The sequence below is a fragment of the Tarenaya hassleriana genome, unplaced genomic scaffold (genome assembly GCF_000463585.1).
Source record: "Tarenaya hassleriana unplaced genomic scaffold, ASM46358v1 Cleome6, whole genome shotgun sequence".
Lineage (NCBI taxonomy): Eukaryota > Viridiplantae > Streptophyta > Magnoliopsida > Brassicales > Cleomaceae > Tarenaya > Tarenaya hassleriana.
The window spans coordinates 3,983,569-4,004,635 of NW_010968505.1; the positions used below are offsets into that span (position 1 = coordinate 3,983,569).

The following is a 21,067-nucleotide window of genomic DNA, read 5'->3' on the forward strand; positions in this document are numbered from 1 at the left end:
TATATATTATACAATGCCATTACAATATATATATATATATATATATATATATATATATATATCACGTTATTTGAATATGGAACCTTCGTATCAGAGAGCACAGTTATAGTATATACAATGCCATTACAAAAAGAGAGATTATACACAACAATATTGGGATCGCTGGCTTCGCGTTCAGCGACCATCAAATAAGACAGTAACAGTATCATATGAGAAACTTGCTGCTGATGAGGAAGTGATCATTGGTCCTTCATTGCTTAAAGAGGGGATGCCAAATTCAGCATTCTCAAAAGATATGTCCGGAACTCTGTCATTTCCTTCCAGACACTGTAATATCTGTCTCATTGCAGGTCTGTCTTCTGGCATTCTCTGTGAACAGAGCATGCCCATCTTCAAAACCATCTCTACTTCCTCCACTTCAAAGTCCCCTTCCAGTTTATCATCAACAGTATCCAGCAGGTGACCTCTTCTTCCACAACTGGCTATCCACTTGACCAGAATCATCTGTTCTGGTGGTCTTTCCGGGTCTACCGGTCTCCTCCCACAAGCCACCTCTAGCATGAAAGCACCAAAGGCATAGACGTCTGTCCAAGTTGTGGCCAGACCCATTTCGGTAAGCTCTGGAGCCATGTAGCCGATGGTTCCAACCACCCGAGTGGCTTGGAGGTTAGTGCCTCGGTCGTGGAATCTTGCAAGACCGAAATCTCCTAACCTTCCGTTTAAACCGGAGTCTAAGAGGATGTTGCTTGCTTTGATATCTCTGTGGAGCACAACTTGTTCCCACTCTTCATGCAGGTAAAGAAGGGCAGAAGCCACTCCCTTGATTATTCGAAACCTCTGAGACCAGTTTAGTTTTTTCGGTTTCTCGCTGTTGAACAAGTAGTCGTCAAGACTTCCATTTGGCATGTAATCGTATACCAAGAGCAATTCTCCTCTCCTTCTGCAGTAACCGAGGAGCTGAACCAGGTTCCTGTGCCTTAGTCTTCCCATGCTAACGATCTCCGAAACATACTGTCTCATTCCTTGTTCTGCCTCATGGGAAACTCTCTTAACGGCGATTTCAGTACCGGAAGGGAGTTCTCCTCTGTAGACTTTTCCAAAGCCTCCTGCTCCAAGTAACATACTTTCTTTGAAACCTTTGGTTGCTTTGTAAAGGGTCTTAAAGGAGAGCCTTTGAGGGCTGTATTCCTTCTCCCACTGTTCGAGAATCTCTGCGTATTTCCTTTTCTGATAAAGATAAAGAACTGCAGCTGCTATCATCAGAAAAGCGACTGCCGATATAGAAGCAACTATAACTGTAGGGGGTCGCTTTCGAGGAGGCGGAGGAGGGAGGTTAGGAATCTTTGACATGTCGAGGCTTTCGGCTTTTCCACCTTTCTTGAAACTCCATCCGAGGATGTACTGATCACTTTTGACCGTGCCTGTGGATCCCGAGAAACCGATGTACATCTCCTCCAAGAATATCTCGGAAAGATTGATGGGTCTTGACAAGAGAGGCAAGCTTGGTTTGATGGATCTTGACAGGAGAGGCGAATCAGATTCTTGAACCGGGATCGGGGCTAGAGTTACATTTAGCAGTTTATCAGCACCATCATACTCTATCCAGATCAGAATACGTTTTCCACTGGCAAGAACCAAACTTATGTTCTTCCCTTCTGCATTGGAAAAGTAACTAGAATTTGCGGATTCCATGGAGACGATACTGTTGACGTCGATCCCAACATGGTTATCACTTATATCTTCAGCATCAGGGCTTCTGTTAGTGTCGAGCTCTATGGCCAGAACATGGTTTTCTGTCTTATTGTCAGTTGATCTATTGAAAAGCCCCAAGTATGAGGTTGGATTAGCATACCTGAAGTCAGTGGAAGCGGATACCACGAAAGCCATTCCTTGGCCTCGGTTTCCTGCTTCTGGAACAAACGCGAATACGAATTCCGTCGAGAATGAAAGCGACTCCGATGAGCTGGAGGAAGACGTATCGAATTCTACAGGGAATCTGTGGAAAGCATGACCAGTACTCTGTGTTGAATCATTTGTAAGTTGCAAAAGGCCACTGGAGAGGATAGTCGCCATTCCATCAATGGACAGATTCGCTTTTCTGAAATCATAGTACACAAACTCGTCTCCACCTTGAGAAAACACCGAGGGGAAGAAGAAGAAGAAGGAAGAAACGATTATCCATAAACACTGTGACCGGAGAGCTGCAGCCATCTGAAACAACTCCTGAAATTGATGAACTGTTTGACTGGAAGAACTTTCAAAGAGCTGCAGAAAGAAACTGATGTAAGTTCTGCCCTTTTTTATTTTATGTGATTGTGAACTTTCAAAGAAGTTTCTTTTGGATCTTCTTTCCTTAGGTCTAGTCTCTCTTGCTTGCGCGTATGCACATCTCGTTATCAGTGATTTATAAATAGCGGTTTGAACTAGTAGTTGGAAAACGAAATTTTAAATTGAGAAAGTGCTAGTTGCATGTAGTTTATGTTCTTCAACTCAATAATATGAGAGGTTTAAATCATAATGCATTATTCTTTGCCGGTCAACTGCTTTCTTTTCTCCTGAAGAAACTTTCTGCAGAAACCATGGAGTTTTAGAGCTTGGTCTAAATGGAAACTCTTTGATATGTTAGAGAATATATACACCCTTGATACAGAAAAGTTTTAAAATTCTCTCAATGGACAAAGATGAATGGTGATGATGATGATGGATCATTGAATTCATACATTACATTGTATACATAGTAACAGATAATGTGTTTCTATAACCAGAAGGTTGACAAAACGAAAACAAAACATGCAGAGTACTTTTCCAAATGTTTTTTTTTTCAGGGAGTTTGGTTTCTAATGGAGGGTTGTGCTTCGGAACACAGATTCTGCAGAAAGCAAAAAACTAAATTCTTTCGGTCATGGGACTATACAGGGTTGGCTAAAACTTCATTGTATGGAGTGGGAATACCGATCCCGGGAGTATCTGGAGGGATTTCAGGCAAAACATCATGCCCTTCAAGATACTTCACCACCTGAGACATGCTTGGTCTGTCCTCTGGGTTGTACTGTAAACAAATTAGTCCAAGCTTAAGTACAATCTCCATCTCATCCTGAACATAATCTCCGACCAATCTGGCATCTCGGGCACCGATCAAGTTCCCTCTTTTCCAGCACTGACATACCCAACTGACCAGATTAAACTCTTCCGGCTTCCCAGGAGATTCTATGAACATTCTTCCACAAGCAACTTCAAGCAGTAAAGCTCCAAAGGCATAAACATCGGCTTTTGTCATTGGCATTCCTGTGATTATAAGCTCTGGAGCCACATACCCGACACTTCCCAGCACGTGGTTCCTGTTCGTGCCAAATCTAGACAACCCAAAATCGAGCCGCCCGTTTAAGTCCTCATCCAAGAGTACATTTGCAGCTTTTACATCTCTGTGGAGAAAGACTTGGTCGTGAAGATAGAGAAGAGCAGATGCTACTCCCTTGATGATGTGAAATCTTTTAGACCAACTAAGGTTAGGCTTCTCTCCATTAAACAAGAAATCATCGAGGTTTCCATAAGGCATGTAATCATAGACCAGAAGCAATTCACCTTTTCTCCTGCAGTAGCCGAGGAGCTGGACCAAGTTCTTGTGCCTAAGTTTTCCAATTCCAACGATCTGAGACACAATGTGTTTGGTCTCTTGGTCCATGTCTAGAGACACTCTCTTTACAGCGATTTGGGCATTGGAAGAAAGCTTCCCTCTGTAAACCATCCCATTAGCTTCTGTCCTGACCACCTCGCTGTCTTTGAACCCTTTGGTGGCTTTGTAAAGTGCTTTGTAAGAGAATCTCTGAGGACCGTAATCTTCTTCCCATTCTTCTTGTACTTCCTCGTACTTGGTCTTCCCGTACAGAGATCTGAAGGCTGCTCCCATTTCAGAGAAATCCAACAGGAGATGTGAAAACTGGTAAGAATTCAATGAGGCGGGTCTCACTCTGTTCTCTGCAGCAACAACATCATTCTGAACAATGGCATTGTCTATGTTTGGTGGTTTTGAGTATGTGGGCAATGACTTGCAGGCCACTTTCTTCAGACACAAGGTCAACCCATGTACCAGACGACCAGTTTTTTTTTTTTTTAATGTTCATATATTCTCTTGTTGTGCATAATTTAATCATGGACTGAACTGGTCGGTCGGATATTAAATATAAATAATGCATATTCAGAATGCAGATAATTTTGTGGACTCTTCATGTTAAAGAGGCCAAAATATGATCAAACCATGGCCAAAGAATGGAAGCCTTTGTGAATACAATAGGAAAAAATTGCCTTGGAGGCTTATTATTGCTGGAACCAGAGAGGTCCATTTATTCAAATGAATACAAGAGAATGCATTACAATCTTGAATATACTTATGTATACAACAAAAATGTAAAAAAAAAAAACACCAAGCTTGGTTGCTGGTGAAAACATGAAGCTTAAGTACAAAACAACAGTTTATATATTCTTCTTCCAAGAGTAATTGGAATTTGTCATCAGAGATTTGGATTTTTTTTTGGGTAATATAATGCTACAAGAGCAGAGGAAACCCTCTTCTTCTTTAGTTCAGTTGAAGCACTTTTCCATGTTTTTCTTCCTCTGCAACTGCAACTGCAACAACAGAAGAAGATACACGCAGAATGGATCAGACAGGAAATTCAGTATCTAATATAGGTGTTTCAGTTCGTGTTAAAGAAACCGAAAGGTAGCTTATTAGATTCAGCCAGATAAAGGAACTCACTTTCATGTGTGTTGGTTGAAATGGGAGCTCTTTGTCCTGAACTTATCGGAGCTGATTCTATGGCTTCCGCTCTCCAGACCGTTCCACCATGACCAGAAGCTTTCCGAGGACTGATGGCTTCAGATATGACTCGAGAAAGCGCTCTGTCATCTTCCCCAGGCTCAAACTTCTGCATTATATACTCCTTCACCGATACACCTTTGTCCCAAACCTGTCCATCACAGACATATCTCAGTGTCTAATGAATCCGTGAAGCATAATTTCCACATGCGTGTGGATACATCAATGGTACAAATGCATTTAACCACATATACAGTATACTGGTCAATACCTTACTCTCAGAATCAACAGGATTGTCAGTTCCAATGGTGATGGGCTTGTCAGTTCCTGAAACGTCACCCCTTTCTGTGTTCTGCACCATGGAGGCCGAAACAGCCAGACCTTGAATCTTTGCACCTATAGCCTGAGTGACATCAGAGACTTTAGCATAAGCCGGTGCTAGCTTCTCAGTCACGGTTTCTGCAACTGTCTTGCTCTTACTAGCCCAAGATTCTTCTTTTTTGTCAGCCAAAGCCAAGTTCTCGGGCGCATATCCAGTCTTTGTCATGTCAGAACCAGTAGGTTTCTGCTGTTCGAGATCAGAACCATGTTTGGCCGGGACAGACAAGACATGGTTCTCAGGGATCACTGGATCTGCCCGTGGATGCTGCCTTGCAGTCTCCTTCATTTCCACTGGAGCCATCTCTGATTCGTACACTGGAAAAACAAACCGCAATCAATCTGAGAATCGTCCTGGGATCAGAATATCAAAACTGATTTTTGTTTTTTCGTTTTTTTTTTGTTTTCTCATCAGGCACTTGTTTGCAGTTCTGCTTTCTTGTTCATGCACTACCTTGTGTATTAATGGATCATTTTTCATTTATTGGTGTAAGTTTTGAAAGATTCAATGAAATAGTTAATATGAAATTAAGATCAATTCATTACTTGGGGCTCCGAAATATTCAGGATCTCCTTCTTCTTCTTCTTCCTCTCCAGCTTCCCGGTCTTCCGACCTGGCACTCCATGATGGCGTTGTATCTCCCTCTTCCCCGTACTTCTTCTTGTTGCTGAGACTATGCTTCAATTTTCTTGCCTTTTCTTTCATTTTTCCAAACAGTGACTTCTTATGGTGGGAATGATCTCCTTCAAGGGCATCATCCTCTCTTGGCGTAGAAGAAGGAGACCGCCTTGAAGCTTCACTGGCTGAAAAAATTACAGAAAACAGATTCACCGATTGCAAAAAGAGGGGGAAAAGGAATTTATGTCCAAGAAAAATCTTGTTAATTCACCAAGAAACAGACAAAACAGATTTGGAAACAGACCTCGATTCACATATATATCCATGGAACGGAAACATTCTAAGACATGTCTCAGTGAAGATCAAGAAATGAAGTACAGATACATACCATAGAGAAGCTGATCGACGCTTGAGAAGCCAGGACTTCGAGGACTATTGCCACGTGTTTTCACGCTCTCAAGCTCAGCAACCGGCTCAAGGTGAGGTGACATTGTGCTTTGTCTTTTTTTTTTTTAATTTTTATTGTTTTAGAGAAATCTTGCAGAGATCTGTTCTGAAATCTGTTTTATGACACGGACAGAAAACATTTAAGACAGGAAAGGAAATGTCTAAAGCATTGTTTTCTGAGCTTCTTGGACATACCACAGAAAAGGGAGCCATAAATGTGAGGTGGTAATGTCTTCCAAACATTTTGTGGCCTCTCGTTTGAAAGTGGAAGGTACACAAAATATTCTTGGACAGGAATGGAATTCTCCCTGAGAAACTCATGTTCGGCCTGAAGAATAGGCAATACAGTTACAGAATCAGTCAGCAAAACATGGAACCACAAACACAAGACACCTTGTAAGAAGTCCACGAAGACTGTTTCCACTGTATGTAAACCACACAAGAATTGATGCCACTGTATATAAACCACTCGACAGTCCTTTACAAAAGTCGTAAACAAGATAGCTTCGCACAGTATTGTAATAAATCCGTCGAGAAAACGAGTTTCTTGTGATAGAACTTCCCATTTTTCAATTGAATCATTACCATATCTTTCAGAGAAAACACGAAAATCCTAGCCACAACAGTAGAACGTAAAGTTTCCAAACTTGAATGTCATCCATGATAGAGAATACCTGCCAAATATCACAAGAGAACTGGCTTACTGTTAGCTGTAAGCCAGACCGAACTACTACAGCTAACTTGAACAAATCTGAGTATGTGATAAACCTGCATTGCAAGAACATTGACAACAACAACAACAACATAGGTCACAGAGTCATCACACCTCATCTCAAGAAAGGTTCTGAGCAGTGACCAAAGCAACAATTTTTATCTCCATGAACCCGACAAGCCATTAACAAAATCTTCAAGTGCCATTTCATCAAACAAAGTGCTCAATTTCAAACATTCATGAGCAGAAAAACATTAACCTTTGATTTGTCTTATAACCAGGAAGGATTCGTTAGTTGAAAACTATGACATCCGAATCTCTGGAAATAAAGTATCAGAGCATTTTTTCCGAGGCATTTCACCGAATGCTCGCCGTGCACAAGAGATTTGATCTCATTAACTAAGAATACCAACGAAAACGCTGAACATTTTGGGCAAAAACCATCTTGACGAATCTTCGACATAGCTGATTAGCAGTGTCAAAGACAACCCAATGTCGCACAAGATAGAACAAAAGACTACCAACCTGGTCAGAGAGACATCCATCTCTTCGTTTTCCCGGCGTCGGAGTACTTTCCGGCCGTAAAATCGCGGGAAATGGGTATGATCGCTAGTTTCACTTCACTCCGAAAGATGCATCGCATATTCGCAGTGTAGAAGTCGAGGAACCGCAAAGGCAGCTCATCGCTAGACTAGTTGCCGGGAAAAGATACCGTCGCCGGAAGCGCTCTCTTATGGCCGCACGTGTGCAATGTTCCACACGTGCAAAATCCTCTCGGTAGTCGGTAGTTTCTCACTCGCACGCTGCACTTGCGTGTTGTTTCATCTTAAATAAACAACACACCATTTATAAAACCAGAAAACGAACCGCAGTCACGTGAAGAATTTGTCCTCGTACAGAACCCCAAGTACAGAATCGTTTGGGAAAATCACCCAAATAACCCATTTGGTCGCATCTATTTCAGTATACACCACCGAAAAAAAAAATTTAATTTTAATCTATTTTTCGATTGGAAAAGTCTGAAATATCCTTTTCGTTTTATTTTTTGTGACCTTATTACGACTAATATATAAGTGATATGACAGATGATTTTTTTACCACCTTTTTTAGATAATTGTAACCATATTTAGATTTAATTACGAAGTCGTAATAACGAAGTTGTTTTCGAACGGATAAATATCGTAATTCATTAAGGGTAATTTCGTCTTTTCATCGGAAAAAAAATGTGTTATGTTTTGGGTGATGTACAGGTGAAATAGATGCGACAAGTGGGTTATTTGGGTAAAAAACCCGACTCGTTTTTCCCAAAACCTCCCCGTTCTCTCTAATACCTATCTTTCTTCTCCGTCTTTGCCATGGCCGCCTTCTCCGCCAACGGTTGGCTAATCCCGGCGGAGACTAGCTCCACCGCCTCCTCTTCCCCATCCTCTCGCCGGAAATTTGCCTCCTCCTCCTTCTACTCACGCGCCATACGCCTCGCGACACCGTCCCCGCGCGTCGAAACCTTGAAATGCTGCTGTAGTTTACCTACGCGTGTCACAGAGCCCTCGTCAAAGGATTCTCTCCTTAAATCACTTGCGAAGTCTCTCTCCTTGGCCTCCGTTTCCTCCGCCGCTTCCTTCTTTCTCCTACGAAACTCGCCTCTCCCGTCGATTCTGAGCGGCGGCGGCGGAGACAGTGGCAATTTCGGCGGGTTTGGAGGAGGATCCGGCGGAGGTGGCGGTGGCGGGGATGGAAATGACGGTGGATTCTGGAGGGAATTGTTGTCTCCGGCGGCGGCACTTGCGGATGAGGAACAGTCGCCGGATTGGGATTCTCACGGGTTGCCGGCGAACATCGTGGTGCAGTTGAACAAGCTTAGTGGTTTCAAAAAGTACAAGATCTCCGAGATTCTGTTCTTTGATCGGCGGCGACAAGCCACTGTTGGCACAGAGGATTCCTTCTTCGAGATGGTCTCGATACGACCAGGCGGTGTGTACACAAAGGCCCAGTTGCAGAAGGAGCTCGAAACTCTAGCTACTTGCGGAATGTTCGAGAGAGTCGAGATGGAAGGGAAGACGAAGCCTGATGGAACCCTAGGGCTTACAATCTCCTTCACGGAGAGCACGTGGCAATCGGCGGAAAGATTCCGATGCATCAACGTGGGGCTAATGCAGCAATCGAAGCCGATAGAGATGGATTCGGACATGACGGATAAGGAGAAACTGGAATACTACAGGAGCCAGGAAAAGGACTACAAGCGGAGGATTGACCGGGCACGGCCGTGTTTAATTCCCGGAGATATTCACGGCGAGGTTATGCAGATGCTGAGGGAACAAGGGAAAGTCAGTGCGAGGCTGCTTCAGAGGATCAGGGACCGAGTTCAGCAATGGTACCACGATGAAGGGTACGCTTGTGCTCAGGTTGTGAATTTTGGGAATTTGAACACGAAGGAGGTTGTTTGTGAAGTTGTGGAAGGAGACATAACTCAGCTAGTTATCCAGTTCCAAGATAAGCTCGGTAATGTGGTCGAAGGTAACACCCAGATTCCTGTCGTGCGCAGAGAATTGCCCAATCAGGTCTGTGCAGGAACCGGATTAGGATTTCTTTGCATTGTGCTTGCAAACTGATAATGGTAGAAAATGTTTGCGAATTCAAGTTAGGGACTTTCAGTAAGAGTTAATGATTGCTTTCATGAATTCTCTTGTTCATTCAAATTACAGAAACTAATCTAAAGCTATAACGAGTTTTACTCTTTATCTGCCACATTGGCTTGTTTGGTTCTTGCATTTTACGAACTTGTGACAAAATGGTTCCTTTATGCTTAGTTGGTGTGTGTATATATTGCTGTTAGTTTGGTAATATCTTCTGTATGTGTTTGACAGCTCCGTCAAGGTTATGTTTTCAACATCGAAGCTGGAAAACAAGCTCTTAGGAACATAAACACCTTGGGATTATTCTCCAATATCGAAGTCAATCCACGTCCGGATGAGAAAAATGAAGGGGGTATTATCGTGGAGATTAAGCTTAAGGAGCTAGAACAGAAATCGGCTGAAGTCAGTACAGAATGGAGTATTGTCCCTGGGCGGGGAGGAACTCCAACCTTGGTATGCACTATAGATTTACCTGCTTTACTGGCAAACTCTGAAATCATAGATCTAAATCTAAGTGTAAAACTTTCAATTACATACTTTATATATAATTTTTTACCTTGTTTCAGGCTTCGATCCAACCAGGAGGGTCTGTAACTTTTGAACATCGGAACCTCCAGGGTCTAAACAGGTCTATCATGGGTTCAATAACCACTAGCAACTTCTTAAATCCTCAGGTACATACAGTTGGCATGCGTTTCTGATACATGTTTTGTTCAATATTTAGTCTGATTCTATTCATTCATCTAACACTGTTTGTGTCTGCTTTCTAAGACGAATAATGCCTACCAATCTTTTTTCTTTTCTTCAGGATGATCTCTCGTTTAAGCTTGATTATGTCCACCCATACTTGGACGGTGTCTATGATCCTCGTAACCGTACCTTCAAGACAAGCTGCTTCAATAGTCGAAAACTTAGCCCTGTGTTCACTGGTGGACCAGGCGTTGAGGAAGTGCCTCCTATTTGGGTAGATCGAGCTGGTATCAAAGCCAATATAACTGAGGTGAGTAGCAAAAGCCCGTACTTAATGAAATCATGAACATTTTCTCCTACAAACTCCGGAATCAATCATTCTTGTCTTGCAGAATTTCACTCGTCAGAGCAAGTTCACGTATGGACTTGTAATGGAAGAGATAACGACAAGGGATGAAGGCAGTCATATTGCTGCGAATGGTCAGAGAGTTTTGCCTAGCGGAGGAATCAGTGCCGATGGACCTCCAACCACTCTCAGTGGTACTGGTATTGATCGTATGGCCTTTCTACAGGCCAATATCACCCGTGACAACACCAAGTTTGTGAATGGGGCCGTTGTCGGAGAGAGAAATGTCTTTCAGGTTTGTTTATCAGAAAATTGGTTAGTGTTGAGATAAATGAAGAAAATGGTGACTTAGAACACAAGAAAGCCAAAAACTGACGTATGAAGATTCGGATGAAACTTCGATTAACCCTTGATTTCCTATCCTTGCCACATTGTTTCTTGTGCTCCATGTCTGATCCGAGTCATGTGATGAACTCGGTCTTTGACTTCCTTGTGTTCCAAGTCACCATATTCTCTTCATTTATCTCAACAGTTAGTTTATTGTTTTGTTTTTTGATCGATGATAAAGTCGGGAAATTTGTTATTTTTTTGCGGCAAATCGAGAAATACCACAAATGATTATATAATCCTCGATTTGTCATTCTTTACTTTTTCATGATTCATTTCATCTATACACACATTTTACATGGTGCACATATATATGCTTTAGGTGGATCAAGGGCTGGGAATTGGGAGCAACTTCCCATTCTTCAACCGTCACCAGCTAACCTTGACAAGATTCATTCAGCTGAAGGAAGTAGAAGAAGGAGCTGGTAAGCCGCCTCCACCGATTCTAGTCCTCCATGGCCATTACGGTGGTTGTGTAGGCGACCTCCCAAGTTATGATGCTTTTGTCCTCGGTGGCCCTTACTCTGTCCGTGGTTACAACATGGGTGAGCTCGGTGCATCCCGAAATATTCTCGAGGTAAACAACTTACAAATCTAACAAAGCCTTATTTCCCATTACCCAGTTCACGGTTCTTCTGAAAAATAAAAAAAATAAAATCCGGAATATATCTAATGGATTACAATCTCGTGAAACTCAGCTCGGTGCTGAGATTAGAATACCGGTGAAGAACACGCATGTATACGCCTTTTGTGAGCACGGAAGCGACCTGGGAAGCTCAAAGGATGTGAAGGGGAACCCAACAGAAGTGTACAGGAGAAGGGGGCATGGTTCTTCCTACGGTGTCGGAGTAAAACTCGGTCTAGTTCGAGCAGAGTACGCCTTTGACCACAACAACGGCTCTTCTGCACTCTTCTTCCGGTTTGGAGAGAGGTATTGAGGTACTCTACTAGTAAACTTTAAATGTACCCTTTAAGAACCCTTTTTTTAGATTTTTTCCATTTTTTATCTTTCTTGTCTTCAAGCTCTTCCAAATCATTTTGATGTGCCTTTGTTCACATTTTTGAAAGAATCCATGTTAAGAGCAAGTGTCCAAATGTATGATTTATTTACATCATCACGCTCCATACATATTTCTCTGCACATTGGATCGGATCTTTCCTTTTCTACGATTGAATGTGAGGTTTTGGTTAAAGCTCTCGTCCCTTTTTCCGGTTCATCTTTACCATGGGTTCAACTTCCTTCTCCGGGAACACATTAAGTTACAGTTTAACTGAAACGTGTCTGGTAATTGCCGTCCTCGTGCGAGTTCTCATAAAGCTTCAAACTTTACTTTAACCCATGAAAAGATTTTCGAATATACTCTGTTCGTTTCAGTCATTGTCTGTTGATTCCATCAATGAGCTCGTCGAGACCAGTGGTCAAAGATCGATTGCTGAAACCAGAGGCTACGCTCTGGGCTTTGTCCGTGGTGGAGACGCTAGGAAGGTGTTCGATGAAATGCCCAGAAGAGATTTCATTCGTTGGGTTGTGATGATTGGAACATTTGCTGGAAATGGGTATTCTCAGGAAGCAATAGTTGCTTCTGGACAAATGTAAAGAGAGCGGCATTCATGATTCCTAGCATTCTAAAAGCCACTGGGAATCCAGTTGCCCGAGAATTTTGGTAAGATGATACAATGTCTGGTCTTTTAATTATTCACTTGACTGTGATGATGCTTTTGCGGTGAGTTCACTGATTGATATGTTCTCGAAATGTGGGGAAGTGGACACTCCAAAACACATTTCAGTAATTTTGCCGAAAAAGATTTGGCGGCCTTTTGGGTTATGTTCACAACAGATGAGCAGAAGCAGCCTTGGACTCGTTGAAGGAAATGAAGGTATTCGGCATACAATCCTGATATGTTCACTTGGAATGCCCTAAATCACAGGTTTTGCACAGATTTTGGATGAAGATCGAGTCTCATAGTTAATTAGATTGATATGTTTGGATGGGCGCTGAGTCACCATTAGTACTCACAGAGATGCTTCTGTTTTAGGTTCTCACTGTCCATTTGTCAAGAAAGTGTAAAGGTAACCGCCTAGAAGATGACGGAACATTTAAGTGTCTTAAAACTTCTTTGGCATCTTCTGTTTTGTCTTTTTGAAATTGTTGGCAGAGGTAGAGATGCAAGGCCCACACCCGAGAGGACATGCTAATCCACATGTTCACTCTCTGGTGCTAGAGTACGCACAATAATGCATATAAGAGAATCCATTTTTCATGGCTCTCATAGGGTAGCCAGGAAACACAAATCTGAGCACGTGTTAACCAAGGAAATTGTTCTGAGCTGTTTCAGTGTTCTTTTGGCAATTGGAGAAGTGAAAAAGGAGAGAGATTTCAGAAATGGAGGAAAAGGCGGGGAGACGGGTAGTGTTAGTTCCAGTTCCAGCACAAGGTCACATAAATCCAATGATGCAACTCGGAATAGCCCTTCACTTGAAGGGCTTCTCCATCACAGTTGCTCTGACCGAGCTCAATCACTTGACCTCCCCTTGGGAAGATTTCCCTGATTTTCAGTTTGTTACCATAATGGGTGGCTTATCGGAGTCTGAGTTCAAGAAACTCGGACCAGTTGAGTTTCTGATTAAGCTCAATGACATGTGTGAGTCGAGCTTCAAGGACTGTTTGGGTCAGTTGTTGCAGCAGAAACAAGGTAATGACATTGCCTGTGTCATCTACGATGAGTATATGCATTTTGCTGAAGCTGCAGCCAAGGACTTTAATTTTCCGAGTGTCATCTTCAGCACTACGAATGCAACGGCTTTCGTTTGCCGCTTCTTACTAGGGAGATTCAAGGAGAATTGGTTCTTGGCTCTCTTGAAAGGTACCTCTGGATTCTCTGTATCTGATTTGCACAAATCTCTGAACTCTTGTAGGGCTGTAAGCATGGTTTTGTTCTTTATAGAACCAGGAGAGCAAGACAAGTTGGTACCAGAGTTTCATCCCCTCAGGTACAAGGACCTACCAACTTCTGCATTTGCGCCATTAGAGAGCTCATTGAAGCTATACACTAATGTAGTCAACAAAGGAACAGCTTCTGCTGTTATAATCAACACAGCAAGCTGCCTTGAGAGCTCGTCTCTGTCAAGGCTGGAACAGGATTTGCAAGCTCCAGTTTATCCGATTGGCCCTCTTCACAAGGCGGCTTCAGCTTCTTGTAGCCTACTGGAAGAGGACAGGAGCTGCATTGAATGGTTGAACAAACAGAAACCAAGCTCAGTCATATACATAAGCTTGGGAAGCTTGGCTTTGATGGAACACAAGGAAGTGGTGGAGATGGCCTGGGGATTGGCTAACAGTAACCAGCCTTTCTTGTGGGTAATCAGACCAGGTTCCATCCCCGGTTCAGAGTGGACAGAGTCATTGCCTGAAGAGTTCGGTAGAATCGTTTCAGAGAGAGGGCACATTGTGAAATGGGCACCACAGAAAGAGGTACTCTCCCATTCTGCAGTCGGATGCTTTTGGAGCCATTGTGGATGGAACTCGACATTAGAGAGCATAGGGGAAGGAGTTCCATTGATATGTAGGCCATTTTCAGGGGATCAAAGGGTGAATGCTAGGTACTTGGACAGAATTTGGAGAGTAGGGATTCAACTAGAGGGTGAGTTGGAGAGAGGAGATGTTGAGAAAGCTCTGAGAAGGTTAATGGCCGATGAAGAAGGGGTTGTAATGAAGAAGAGAGCTCTCTGTTTGAAGGAGGGAGTCGAAGCCTCTGTTAGGCATGGAGGCTCTTCACACAACTCGTTAAATGAGTTTGTCGATTTCATCAAGGGATTGTGAAGTAGTTTAACGATATAAGGGTAGGGGATAAGGAAATCAAGGCAGAATCATCATTGAAACAATCTTATACGATATGATTGTATTGAAAAACAATATTTTCATTAAAAAAAAATTACTGAATCGGAGAGTTTGGCATTAATGAAGTGATTGAGGAATATGAATTTATTACAGCTTTCCACATAAATACGCTAATTTTAAAATTTTCGTAAACATATACTGTCATGCCCCGTTCTATAATTAAATCATACGTTTTTTTTTATGTAACGTAATTTTCTGCGAATTCTTGTAAAATGTCATGTTTTTTATGAAAAATTTTGTAAGAATTTTATTAGGAACAGAAAATCATATGTTTTTCGATAATTTTAAAATTTGTATATCAATTTCATTGGAAACGAAGTAACAAATTTAAGAGGTTTTTAGTATTGTTATCGCTCAACCAAAATGAAAAGAAACACTAATTCGAGGCCCTAAAGACAGAACCCCTCACGGTTCTTCTACTTCTTGTCCTTTTATGTAACTCCCCCCACATGCAAATCCACACACACCCACGTGCTTCACTTCTGGGTCTCAATGTCCGAGCTTTCTTCTCTCTGTCTTGGTTGCAGATAAGTACTTGATCTTCAAGTCCAAACCCTAATCAGATACACAGAACTTCTCAGAGTATCTGATCTTTACGCTGATCTTGCCGGCTGGTCTGACAAAACGTCTCGCCTCTAACCATAAACCAGAAAACATCTACAATCACTTTAACTTAACACCCAGATCTCCATTCCATCTAAGCCATTACAGAAGTGAGAGAGTTTGGTCTCGGAAATGGAGGAAAAGGCGGTAAGAAGAAGGGTAGTTTTAGTTCCACTCCCAGCACAAGGGCACATATCTCCGATGATGCAACTGGCTAAAGCCCTTCACTTGAAGGGTTTCTCCATCACAGTTGCTCAGATCGAGTCCAATCCCCTGACCGTTTCAGATGCTGATGATTTCCCCCATTTCCGGTTCGTAACAATACCGACCAGCTTACCGGAACCTGAACTCAAGATTGTCGGGCTGGTTGAGTTTCTGACGAAACTCAACGAAATCTGTGCGGTCAGTTTCAAGGAATGTTTGAGCAAATTGTTGCAACAGCAGCAAGGTGATGATGATGGCATCCCATCATGTGTCATCTATGATGAGTACATGTACTTCTCTGGAGCTGTTTCTAAGGAACTAAAGATTCCGAGTATCGTCTTCAGCACTACCAATGCCACAGCTTTCATCTGCCGCTCTGCACAAGGGAGAAACAACACAAATGAGTTCTTGGCTCCCTTGAGAGGTACTCTGGTTTAGGGTTTTCAGTTTCAGACCTTCAGTAGTATATATAAATATTATCCTAACAGAGCGGTTTTCGACCATTGCAGAGCCCGGGGGTCAAGACAAGCTGGTACCAGGGTTTCATCCCCTCAGGTACAAGGACCTTCCAACTTCTGCATTTGCACCATTAGAGAGCTTAATGAAGCTGTACGCGAATGCAGCCCAAAAAAGAACAGCTTCTGCTGTTATAATCAACACGGCAAGCTGCCTTGAGAGCTCGTCTCTGTCAAGGCTGGAACAAGACTTGCAAGCTCCAGTTTATCCGGTTGGCCCTCTTCACATGGCGGCTTCAGCATCTTGTAGCCTGCTGGAAGAAGACAGGAGCTGCATTGAATGGTTGAACAAACAGAAACCAAGCTCAGTCATATACATAAGTTTGGGAAGCCTGGCTTTAATGGAACACAAGGATATGATGGAGATGGCTTGGGGATTGGCTAACAGTAACCAGCCTTTCTTGTGGGTAATCAGACCAGGTTCCATCTCCGGTTCAGAGTGGGCAGAGTCATTGCCTGAAGAGTTCAGTAGAATTGTTTCTGAGAGAGGGCACATTGTGAAATGGGCACCACAGAAAGAGGTACTCTCCCATTCTGCAGTAGGATGCTTTTGGAGCCATTGTGGATGGAACTCAACATTAGAGAGCATAGGAGAAGGAATTCCATTGATATGTAGGCCATTTTCAGGGGATCAAAAGGTGAACGCTAGGTACTTAGACAGAATTTGGAGAGTAGGGATTCAACTAGAGGGTGAGTTGGAGAGAGGAGGTGTTGAGAAAGCTCTGAGAAGGTTAATGGTGAATGAAGAAGGGGCGGCTATGAAGGAGAGAGCCCTGTGTTTGAAAGAGAAACTAAAAGCCTCCGTTAAACCCGGAGGCACCTCCCACAACGCATTAGATGAGCTTGTTAGTTTCATCAAGACACTGCAATACAAATAGTTCCTTGTCACTTCCCCATATCTTTTAGTGAAACAAAAGGTGGAGCCTCTGTTGAAAAAGAGGTTTTTTCAGACAGCATAAGAGGTCTTTGACAATTCAGTTTGATTGAGGGAAGCTATGTAGGATCAACCCAACTCCTTTTTTACTTACATATGTACTATGTTGTTCTAGAAGAATCTGCCCCTTTTGGAAGAAATATGCACTCGGCCCTCCAGTGCCTGCATAAAATAATTTCAAGATAAGGTTGGTATGCGATGCATGATGTGCAAAGGACAATATAATATGCCAAATAAAAAGCAGTTGGAAGGTCATGCTTTTAAAACTCGTTTATTCCAAAAAATGAATCAGCAAATACTAAACAACACATACCACTTGATCGGCATCACAACTCATGGACTTGTCTGTAACAAATCGGTGTCTGTCCGGAGAGATTCTCTGTTACCTGAAATCGAAATCGGAGCTGAAAAAGCTCTTGTCAGATTATCAACATCTCAAAAATTAGAATCCTATGGATAAAATCAGGCACCTTTTGTGAGCAAATACCTTCGCTTTTGTTCACACATTCCAGCAAAAAGAGGGGAAAAGAGTAACTTAGCTTTTGTTGGAATGTCTTTTTCTCCCTTTTGTTGGAAGCTTATTGGAGTGAGTGACCCTCAAACATAATGAAAGGTCATTGCTTTCTTGAATACAGAAAAGCAAAAGGGTGCAATGCGGATAATATAATGGGCATTCTTCCAAAGATTGAATAGAATTGTATATTCAAACAAATTCCATATGACGAATAAAAAGTCAACAAACTGAGCAAACACGAGAGTCTGTCTGATGCTATCTTCCTTATCTCTAGGAAGTTAAACAGTTAACCAACCGAACAGACACGAGACTGACCGATAATGCTTATCTTCCTTGTCTCTAGAAAGTCTACAGACGATATGCAAAGAGATTTACCTTTCAAAAAGCCAGAGAATATGGAGCTTTTCCACTCAGAAAAACCCTAGAAGTATGTCAAAAAATGCCCATTATGGTCACTTAAAAGCGTATTCGCATATCGTATCTGGATTCTACTGAGTACTGAGTGCATCATTCTCCAAGAATACTGATGGGTTTTGCTTCCACACGACTCTTGTACAATCCTATGTCGACGGCAGCCCAAACAAAAATAAAAGTTCTCGGCGGATGTGGAAAGGGGGAAAGGTACCAGAGACAAGAACCTGTAACCAGTTTCAAATAAAAAGGTTAAGATTTGCACAGAAGCTAAACATTTTCAGAAGAGTTTAACTAATACCTGACTGATCTTTACCTGAAGCCGAAAGTTTTCACTGAGACAGAAAACAGATAGGGGAGAAGAGCTTTATGATGGATAAGTGTACTTCAGTATTGCCAACTCTTTTGCAACCACATACATTCACAAGCAGAGACATTTCCATTTTCCGTCCACTGACTTGTCGAAAATCTCTTATCCAAATCCAAAGAGGGAAACCAAAAGAATAGAGTTCAAGCAGTCTACCGAACTTTAGGTAACAGGTTCTCGTGAATACATTCATTTCTTACTGTACAGCAATGAATCCTTTATGATCTGTCTATAAGCAAATCAAGAGAACACACTCATCCAACATGAACCATAGCTTCAGCCACACAAACTATAACAAGGACAATCAACACAGGTAGCCACAGCAAAAGTCCACTCAGTTACTTAGAGGTGATCAGAGTAAAGAAGATTTAGCTCTGAAGAACGAATAAACCATGAAACTGAACCGTAACACAAGAACAATAAATCTCTAATCACTACAATAGTGAATTGGATAGTTTTCTCCAGAAGAGATCTACTAATCTTGGCAATCAATTATTGGAAGTCAGCTCTGAAACTCGAAATTTCGGAAGAAAAAGCTCATAACGAGAGAAATGAGACAGCAGAGGCATAAAAGTTAATCACTTTAGTATACACGGAGGATAAATTCAGATCAAATGGTGTAAGAATCTAACTGTGTTTTAAACAAGCTCACCTATCTCTCTCTTCATGGAGTCAATTGTCGCCCCATGGATGTTTATTACTTGTCATTCACGCCACCACCGCCACCACCAACAGCAGGATAGGACGCCATGGATCCGTACTTATTCCCTGGCCAGTCCTTCTGCTGCATCATGAATGGATTCGATTCAAAGACACCAGAACCTCCAGTCCCATGATGATAGTGATCATGACCATGACTATGATGGTGGTGATGATGATGGTGATATCCTTGCATACCCATATACCCGTAGGCCGGTATCGGCGTCGGCATCATCGGCGGTGGCGCCCCGTATGGCACCGGATGCGGCAAACCCGTGTGCCCGGAAGCTCCGTTGACATGGTCGGAGCCTCCGCCTCCACCTGAGCCTCCTCCGTCGTGGAAGCTCTGTGGAGGCACCGGCGTTGACGAGAAGAGATGGTCGGAGGACGAAGGGCCGCCATCCGTGGTCAAGCCCTGCATCCGCTTGAGGTATAACCTGTACTTCTGCAGGTGAGACGCGACGTTCTCGCGAGTGAGCCCTTCAACGTTCATCAGCTGCATGATTGTCTTCGGCACTGCGTTTTTAATCCCCAAGTGAGCCACTACTTCCACGAATCTCTTGTGCAGCTGTGGCGTCCACACCAGACGCGGCCGCTTCACCGTCCTCGCCGATGGATCCTCTGTCCCAGAATCCGCCTCCTCCGCCACCATGGCTCCGCCGCCGCCGTCCGATTTCTTCTGCTTCTTCGGATCCGACCCGACCAGGTCCTCCGCCTCCGCGACAGTCGTTTTGAAGCTGTTGCTGTTGTCGTTGGAGGAGGAGCCGTTTCGGAGCGCCGAGAGCGTGGTCTGCGACGCGCGATTCACATCCTGGATCGTACGGCTCCGTTCAGGGGAGATACTGAAAGCCACCGCGAGCTCCGGCGGAACCAACGGCTGTGTCAACGGCATCAAATCCTCGCAGCTCGGGAGATCCATCTCCCACTCCATAACCCTATCTTCTCCGCCGGCGGCGTCGTCTCCTTCGCCGGGAACCTCGTACTCCGTCATCTTCACTTCCTCTCCCATTTTATCCCTCTCTTTTATCCAGAATTTCTTCACGGATTGAGGGTTATGAGGCTCAAAATCGGTGAGTCTTCGGATCAGAGATCGGAGAAGCACGGCGGAAAATTCGTAGAGCCTGTTTGGAAGGTGACAAAATTCGATAGTTTTTTCTCTGGTAAAAAGAAAGAAAAAAAAAAAGAGGAGAAAAAGTGCAATATCTGATTCCGGCCCTGGGTTATTGCCAACGTGGACGAGTTAGCCAGATATTTTAGATCTTCTAAATATCTATGCTCTCCAACATCTACTCGCTCTGTATGCTCGACACGTCTCAGTCCTACCAATCGCCATCTGCCACGTCACAAGTGTATTCACTTCTCGAGTAGTCCCGACTGTAGCTGATAAAAGCTGAAATTACCACACAGGGCACAGTGGGTTTGCAGATAAGTCGACGGGAAGAGACCAAGTAAGCGACCCCTGGGGGTGTTTTAGTAAAATTAAAGAAATACCGAAATTGACCCCAAAAGGCCCTGTGGGCCCATTAAAGAAGAGGGCAAAAACGGGTGAGTTTGGGCCAATAGCGGAAGAGAATGATGTAAACAGCTGGAGAGAGAAAAAAAATGGGAAGAAGATACTGTAAGGTCAGCGCACGAATCTGACACGTGAGCATGTTATATTAACCGTTGGATTTCGGTTTAAAGATATTTATGGAAGTATCTAGGATCAATCTAACGGTGGAGAGACCAGGACATGGCGTGAATAAATAAGAACCGACTCTCCACATTAACTACCCCCCCATAGGCAATTGCAAATTGCAATTAGGGATGCCATTATTCCCAAACAATTATATCGAATTAAATTAATTCAAAATATCCATCCTTTGCAAGTTTGAAATAATTAAATTAGCTTACATC

General features: G+C 43.0%; 7 protein-coding genes across 19 annotated transcripts; 3 read left to right on the forward strand and 4 right to left on the reverse strand.

Moving 5' to 3' along the window:
- Positions 1-55: 55 nt before the first annotated feature.
- LOC104799428 (putative L-type lectin-domain containing receptor kinase II.2) lies at positions 56-2,232 on the reverse strand. Its single transcript, XM_010521954.2, has one exon. It carries the CDS (start codon positions 2,209-2,211, stop codon positions 175-177), a length of 2,037 nt encoding a protein of 678 aa, XP_010520256.1. The 5' UTR covers positions 2,212-2,232; the 3' UTR covers positions 56-174.
- A 655-nt stretch (positions 2,233-2,887) lies between these two features.
- LOC104799427 (receptor like protein kinase S.3) lies at positions 2,888-4,260 on the reverse strand. Its single transcript, XM_010521953.2, has one exon. The coding sequence runs from the start codon at positions 3,905-3,907 to the stop codon at positions 2,909-2,911; it is 999 nt and encodes a 332-aa protein (XP_010520255.1). The 5' UTR covers positions 3,908-4,260; the 3' UTR covers positions 2,888-2,908.
- Positions 4,261-4,288: 28 nt separating this feature from the next.
- Positions 4,289-7,772, reverse strand: LOC104799430 (low-temperature-induced 65 kDa protein). Of its 5 annotated transcripts, none has more exons than XM_010521958.2 (8): positions 7,495-7,772; positions 6,932-7,025; positions 6,453-6,585; positions 6,199-6,370; positions 5,738-5,995; positions 5,085-5,509; positions 4,754-4,964; positions 4,289-4,623 (listed from the first exon to the last, which is right to left on the reverse strand). In XM_010521958.2, the coding sequence occupies exons 4-8, from the start codon at positions 6,299-6,301 to the stop codon at positions 4,574-4,576; spliced, it is 1,047 nt and encodes a 348-aa protein (XP_010520260.1). In that variant the 5' UTR covers positions 6,302-6,370; positions 6,453-6,585; positions 6,932-7,025; positions 7,495-7,772; the 3' UTR covers positions 4,289-4,573. The 5 variants fall into 5 exon arrangements, with proteins under 5 accessions (XP_010520260.1, XP_010520259.1, XP_010520263.1 ...); XM_010521957.2 differs by having other exon boundaries at positions 6,843-7,025; XM_010521961.2 differs by lacking the exon at positions 6,932-7,025.
- Positions 7,773-8,268: 496 nt separating this feature from the next.
- On the forward strand, positions 8,269-12,156 carry LOC104799432 (protein TOC75-3, chloroplastic-like). Its single transcript, XM_010521962.2, has 7 exons — positions 8,269-9,527; positions 9,834-10,055; positions 10,169-10,276; positions 10,411-10,602; positions 10,685-10,933; positions 11,348-11,602; positions 11,724-12,156. Exons 1-7 carry the CDS (start codon positions 8,325-8,327, stop codon positions 11,961-11,963), a joined length of 2,469 nt encoding a protein of 822 aa, XP_010520264.1. The 5' UTR covers positions 8,269-8,324; the 3' UTR covers positions 11,964-12,156.
- A 159-nt stretch (positions 12,157-12,315) lies between these two features.
- On the forward strand, positions 12,316-14,985 carry LOC104799433 (UDP-glycosyltransferase 76E2). 2 transcript variants are annotated; one of them, XM_010521964.1, is made up of 2 exons: positions 12,316-12,903; positions 13,363-14,985. In XM_010521964.1, exon 2 carries the CDS (start codon positions 13,410-13,412, stop codon positions 14,844-14,846), a length of 1,437 nt encoding a protein of 478 aa, XP_010520266.1. In that variant the 5' UTR covers positions 12,316-12,903; positions 13,363-13,409; the 3' UTR covers positions 14,847-14,985. The 2 variants fall into 2 exon arrangements, with proteins under 2 accessions (XP_010520266.1, XP_010520267.1); XM_010521965.1 differs by lacking the exon at positions 12,316-12,903 and having other exon boundaries at positions 12,912-13,890; positions 13,972-14,985.
- A 228-nt stretch (positions 14,986-15,213) lies between these two features.
- On the forward strand, positions 15,214-17,214 carry LOC104799435 (UDP-glycosyltransferase 76E1-like). Its single transcript, XM_010521967.2, has 2 exons — positions 15,214-16,155; positions 16,241-17,214. Exons 1-2 carry the CDS (start codon positions 15,660-15,662, stop codon positions 17,122-17,124), a joined length of 1,380 nt encoding a protein of 459 aa, XP_010520269.1. The 5' UTR covers positions 15,214-15,659; the 3' UTR covers positions 17,125-17,214.
- LOC104799434 (transcription factor LUX-like) lies at positions 17,017-20,389 on the reverse strand. 8 transcript variants are annotated; one of them, XR_769579.1, is made up of 5 exons: positions 19,125-20,389; positions 18,070-18,332; positions 17,494-17,566; positions 17,275-17,342; positions 17,017-17,109 (listed from the first exon to the last, which is right to left on the reverse strand). XR_769579.1 is itself a non-coding variant. In XM_010521966.1 (2 exons), the coding sequence occupies exon 1, from the start codon at positions 20,178-20,180 to the stop codon at positions 19,170-19,172; it is 1,011 nt and encodes a 336-aa protein (XP_010520268.1). In that variant the 5' UTR covers positions 20,181-20,389; the 3' UTR covers positions 17,864-18,332; positions 19,125-19,169. The 8 variants fall into 8 exon arrangements, 1 of the variants encoding a protein (XP_010520268.1); XR_769578.1 differs by having other exon boundaries at positions 17,494-17,584; XR_769580.1 differs by lacking the exon at positions 18,070-18,332.
- Between the last annotated feature and the right edge of the window lie 678 nt (positions 20,390-21,067).

Coding starts and splice junctions, on each gene's coding strand:
- LOC104799428 (XM_010521954.2), bottom strand. CDS start 2,211: ATGGCTGCAGCTCTCCGGTCACAGTGTTTATGGATAATCGTTTCTTCC.
- LOC104799434 (XM_010521966.1), bottom strand. CDS start 20,180: ATGGGAGAGGAAGTGAAGATGACGGAGTACGAGGTTCCCGGCGAAGGA.
- LOC104799435 (XM_010521967.2), top strand. CDS start 15,660: ATGGAGGAAAAGGCGGTAAGAAGAAGGGTAGTTTTAGTTCCACTCCCA. Junction 16,156..16,240: donor GTTCTTGGCTCCCTTGAGAG/GTACTCTGGTTT, acceptor CGACCATTGCAG/AGCCCGGGGGTCAAGACAAG.
- LOC104799433 (XM_010521964.1), top strand. CDS start 13,410: ATGGAGGAAAAGGCGGGGAGACGGGTAGTGTTAGTTCCAGTTCCAGCA.
- LOC104799432 (XM_010521962.2), top strand. CDS start 8,325: ATGGCCGCCTTCTCCGCCAACGGTTGGCTAATCCCGGCGGAGACTAGC. Junction 10,603..10,684: donor TCAAAGCCAATATAACTGAG/GTGAGTAGCAAA, acceptor CTTGTCTTGCAG/AATTTCACTCGTCAGAGCAA. Junction 10,934..11,347: donor GAGAGAGAAATGTCTTTCAG/GTTTGTTTATCA, acceptor TATATGCTTTAG/GTGGATCAAGGGCTGGGAAT.
- LOC104799427 (XM_010521953.2), bottom strand. CDS start 3,907: ATGGGAGCAGCCTTCAGATCTCTGTACGGGAAGACCAAGTACGAGGAA.
- LOC104799430 (XM_010521961.2), bottom strand. CDS start 6,301: ATGTCACCTCACCTTGAGCCGGTTGCTGAGCTTGAGAGCGTGAAAACA. Junction 5,996..6,198: donor CGTCGATCAGCTTCTCTATG/GTATGTATCTGT, acceptor TAATTTTTTCAG/CCAGTGAAGCTTCAAGGCGG. Junction 5,510..5,737: donor TGAATATTTCGGAGCCCCAA/GTAATGAATTGA, acceptor TTGTTTTTCCAG/TGTACGAATCAGAGATGGCT.